At 29.2% G+C, this 4,537-nt stretch overlaps 1 protein-coding gene across 1 annotated transcript; it reads right to left on the bottom strand.

Moving 5' to 3' along the window:
• Window positions 1-2,046: 2,046 nt before the first annotated feature.
• On the bottom strand, window positions 2,047-4,091 carry LOC136784150 (putative nuclease HARBI1). Its single transcript, XM_066744667.1, has 5 exons — window positions 4,026-4,091; window positions 3,178-3,319; window positions 2,924-3,080; window positions 2,811-2,832; window positions 2,047-2,745 (listed from the first exon to the last, which is right to left on the bottom strand). The coding sequence occupies exons 1-5, from the start codon at window positions 4,089-4,091 to the stop codon at window positions 2,047-2,049; spliced, it is 1,086 nt and encodes a 361-aa protein (XP_066600764.1).
• Between the last annotated feature and the right edge of the window lie 446 nt (window positions 4,092-4,537).

Here is a 4,537-nt window from a genome sequence, read left to right as displayed (position 1 = left end):
TACTGAGCTGCGTAGTATTATACCAAAACTGTCGAGTTAAAATTACTAAATTAGCGTTTAGTTGGTCTCACTCGACGGGAGTGGTAGAATTTACTCGAGAGTCCAGTAAAGACTACCAAACTCATGAGTAGAAATTACCAATCTTCTAGATGGTAGATTTAGCTATGAGCAGAAAGCTGTTACTACCACTTTTTATTTTAAGTGTAGGATTGGGATTTGAGGTTGTTGGTGGGGGTTTGTTTTGCTAGAATTGTCAATCCTTATATTATGGAGGGAAAATTAAGTCTTGAAAAACGTTAGAAGTAACTGATACGTAATCCTTTTAAGAATATTGGTAATATATGAAGTAACATATAGATATATTACAAAATTATAACTATTCTAAAGAATTGTATAATCTAATTTAAAATGCCTTGTAATATTATTGCCGTTTATAATAAAAGTAATAATTTAATTGTTGTAGATTTAACTAATGCCAATAAATTTGCCACTATTGTGTGTCCTGCAGTAATCGTGTAATGCTTATGCGGTTAATTTATACAAAGATATAATTCTAAGTGTTTACTTGCTCTGCTATAATTTAACAAGAGGAAATAGCTCAAAGTTTGTTTGATTCTAATTCAAAGCTTTCATTGTGCTTAAGAACGTGTAACGTTTTTTAAGAAAGAAGTCAGTTTGAACGTGTTAAAATTAATACTATATCTAAGGTAAATAAATAATTTTTTATTACTTTCTGCTCATTATAAATAATATAACATTTTTTTTTAGATGGATATAGAAACAATTGATCTTAGTAAGAATATTAGCTTATCAAAGTTTCATTGGAATATAAGCACGACAAAATTATTGATTCATGAAATAGGGGTGAATAAGCATATTTTAAATGAAAAGAATTGCTTCCAAAAAAGATTATGGCAGGGCATAGCAGAAAAATTAGCATCATATGGTTATAATGTGACTCCAGATCAGTGTAACATAAAGTGGAAGAACCTAAAACAAAAATATAAAACAATCAAAGACAAGTAAAAACAAACTGGTGAGGGCAATGTAATATGGCCCTTTTTTGAGACGTTGCACACTTTATTAGAAAATTCACCTGAAATTAGGTCAATTGCATTAGTCTCAAGTGATAGTGGATACAACGGGTTATTGAATAAAACAGATTCAACAAATATAGTACAAGATGATAACCGCGAAGCTGGTCTAAGTACCTGTAATTGTCAATCAACAAGTTTAGACCGTAAAGTAAGGAAAAGACGATTATCAAATAGCGAGTCATTATTAGAAAAGATATACAAACAAAGAGAAAGGCACCATAAAGAAAATATGAAAGTAAAAGAAAGGATGTTATCGCTGTATGAGAAAGCTCTAACTAATAAGGTATGATAAATGACTTTTTGATGAATGTTATTCTGGAAAAAGATTTTTTTATTTGTCATGTGTTTTTCTTATTTTTCAGGAAAATGTAGAAATTGACATAATCAAAGAAAATATATAACTTTGTTCATTTAAATTTTAATTGAAATGATTTAGTTTCTAAATTGATTAGTATATTTGCATGTGCATGAGCTTAATGTTTGAATGTTATTATATGTATTAAGAGTTTTTATTAGGATCTGACATAATAACTAAAGAAATAATAATAGATATTATATGTTACATTTATAATATTACATGTTAAAGTTGTCGATATATATATTAATAGTTTTTATTACAATCTGATGTTAATTTAAAAAAGAACAATATATTATATGTTATATGTATAATACTATGTTAAAGCTGTATTTATATTAAAAATGCCAAAATAAAAGAGTTTCAATGAGTTACACTTCAGACATACATTATTAAAAGCTTTAATGTATAAAAATGTTAAATATGAATGCCAAATAAGTTTTTATACAGACATAAGCCAATTATTGATACGTATATAGTAGTATAAGCTTCTTTTGATAACAATGGATGCAGCAATTTAAAAGAATTAGTCTTTGAAGAATTGATTGTAGAGAAAGGAAATATAAAAATACAACTAAAAATTCAAATTTTTAATCAATTTATTAAGCTAGCAATAACATCTCTTTTTTCTTCTACTACAGAAAATACATCATCTGTATTGCGATGGATGTATTCATCAGCTATTTCTATATCTGTTTCTATTTCAAACAATTCGTCTTCATTATCAATGCATATATTGTGCAGAATACAACAGGCCAATATCACTAGTGGAATCATATCGGTATTGTACATATAAACGAATCTTAATTTTCGAAATCGGGCTTTAAATAATCCAAAGGTGCGTTCGATGATTATTCTCGTTGCTGATAACTTTTTCTTATAATTTTTTTGAACATCGCTTAAATGCCCATTATCTTTATACGGTGTTAATAAATACTTTGATAGAGGATAAGCCGAATCACCTAATAAATGAGTATTTTGTGGAAAATACATGTTTACATCCTCATCTATTAATTTCTTTATATCACTGAGCTCCCAAACTCGAGCATCATGTACGCTGCCACAGTATCCAGCGAAAACATTTATAAATTTCATTCTATGATCACAAATTCCCTGTAATATCATAGAATAAAACCCCTTTCTATTAACATAACTATTAGGAAAATCAATAGGAGCACTGATTGGAATATGAGATCCATCTATTGACCCTATGACTCCAGGGAAACTAGCAACAGCCCTAAAATTAGATTCACCACGCAAAATTTGTTGCTCTTCCGGCCACTTAATATAATCCTTAACGTGATTATGTAAAACAAATGCAATATTAAATACGCATTCCCAAATGTGCTTTTGCTTACTCCAAATCGGTCAGCTACGGATCTATAATATAGAAAATTATAATTAAATATGTATCATATAAAATTTGTTAAATCCAGTAACTATTATTAATGTAGCTCCAAAAATGACATACCTATAAACTTCTTGATTCCCAAAAATCCATAAAGACATAGCCATCTGTTTGTCTGGACACACTTGTGGGCAACCAGCCCTACTCACTATACAAGGGCTAAATTTTTGTATAATATTTTCAAATGTGGATCTGGATAATAGAAAATGAGATTTGAAATCTAAAATAACAGTACAATATTCATATTTTATCTGCTACTACCATATTCCATATTATATATTACAAACTTAAAATTTAAATTAAAACTGATATATCACCTGTCAGTGAATAATTTAATGCTACATTTGGGAAGAAATCCTTAATTTTTAAATGGCTTTCTCTTTCATATAGCGCAAGATCTTCATTCCCCTCCTCATCGTCATCAAACATTGTGTTCCACAATTGCAAAAGATTCATGTTCTGAAATAATTAAAGTTACTGTAATTTAAATTATATCATGTATATACTTTACGTTAACCATTACTAGCAAATTATATTAACTTATCTACTAGATGCAGACATTTTAAATTACTTTCCTAATAAGCTGTTTGCAACGCAGTTAATTTTCAAAACACCTGAAATATTTTGTAGCAACCCGTAAACTATGCAATTTTAAAAGAATTATAACACCGCAGTGGTAAATACAATGGCATCAGTTATAGGTTTAATAATTAATAATTTTGTAATATGTTGCTATAATATTACAAGGCATTTTAAATTAGATTATACAATTCTTTAGAATAGTTATAATTTCATCATTATTATATTTTTTCCTACATATCTAAATATGTTACTTACAAAAATTTCTAATATTTTTAGAAAAATTTATTTTCACATATTCTTCGAACGTTGTCCAAAATTTAATTTTTCCTCCATAACATATGAATTGACAGTTCTAGCAAATAGGTTCCCACCAACAACTTCAAATCCCAATCCTAAATCCGATTAGCGTTATCGAAAGCTTTGGATTACAATCTAGGGAATTTTCAGTTTCATTTCAATTTCGGTTGCATCGCTGCTACAAGACCAATCCGAATCCGAATTCGATTGCAGATCGTAAACACTCGGTACCTATAACTACCGTTTAGTAAAAGCTTAAATTTGTGGGGACCGACCTCATATATACCTTCAGACTTATTGAAGTTATGGGGACCGTCCTTACTCTTGTACCAGATGTACCGCTAAATACCATTTTACACAAGATTTGGTCCCTGTATCTACCCGATTAGACATATATATATATATATATATATATATACAGGGTTTTATCCTAACAGAGAAGCATAGGAGATTCGTGTTAGTTGACTATAGAGCCGTGGAGCATGGAATCCGAGAGCCCTCATTGGTCAATTCTGTGTAGTGCCAACATAAAATAAGTCGTTGCCAACAGATTTTGTCTCTAATGCTTCTCGTAAGTGGAAATAGCAGAAATGTCAAAAAAAGTGAGGTTACTAAAGGTAAAAGAAAATATTAATGAAGGGATAATAGTAAAGGGTATGTGACAGTAAAATTAAATATGATGTAAAGTCAACTTTAATGTTCAATGTATTAAATAATATTGATTAAGTGTTTTTTAATGTTCAGTTATCTGTTGTAGTGAAATTAAGAGGCTTCGCTTTAGATATGAATGGAGCGAGG

Source organism: Prorops nasuta, unplaced genomic scaffold (genome assembly GCF_024137725.1).
Source record: "Prorops nasuta isolate Cenicafe-Biocafe unplaced genomic scaffold, Cenicafe_Pnas_1.2 PNAS00048, whole genome shotgun sequence".
NCBI classification, from domain to species: domain Eukaryota; kingdom Metazoa; phylum Arthropoda; class Insecta; order Hymenoptera; family Bethylidae; genus Prorops; species Prorops nasuta.
The sequence above is the reverse complement of the archived record's forward strand: the minus strand, read 5'-3'. Positions and strand labels throughout refer to the sequence as shown.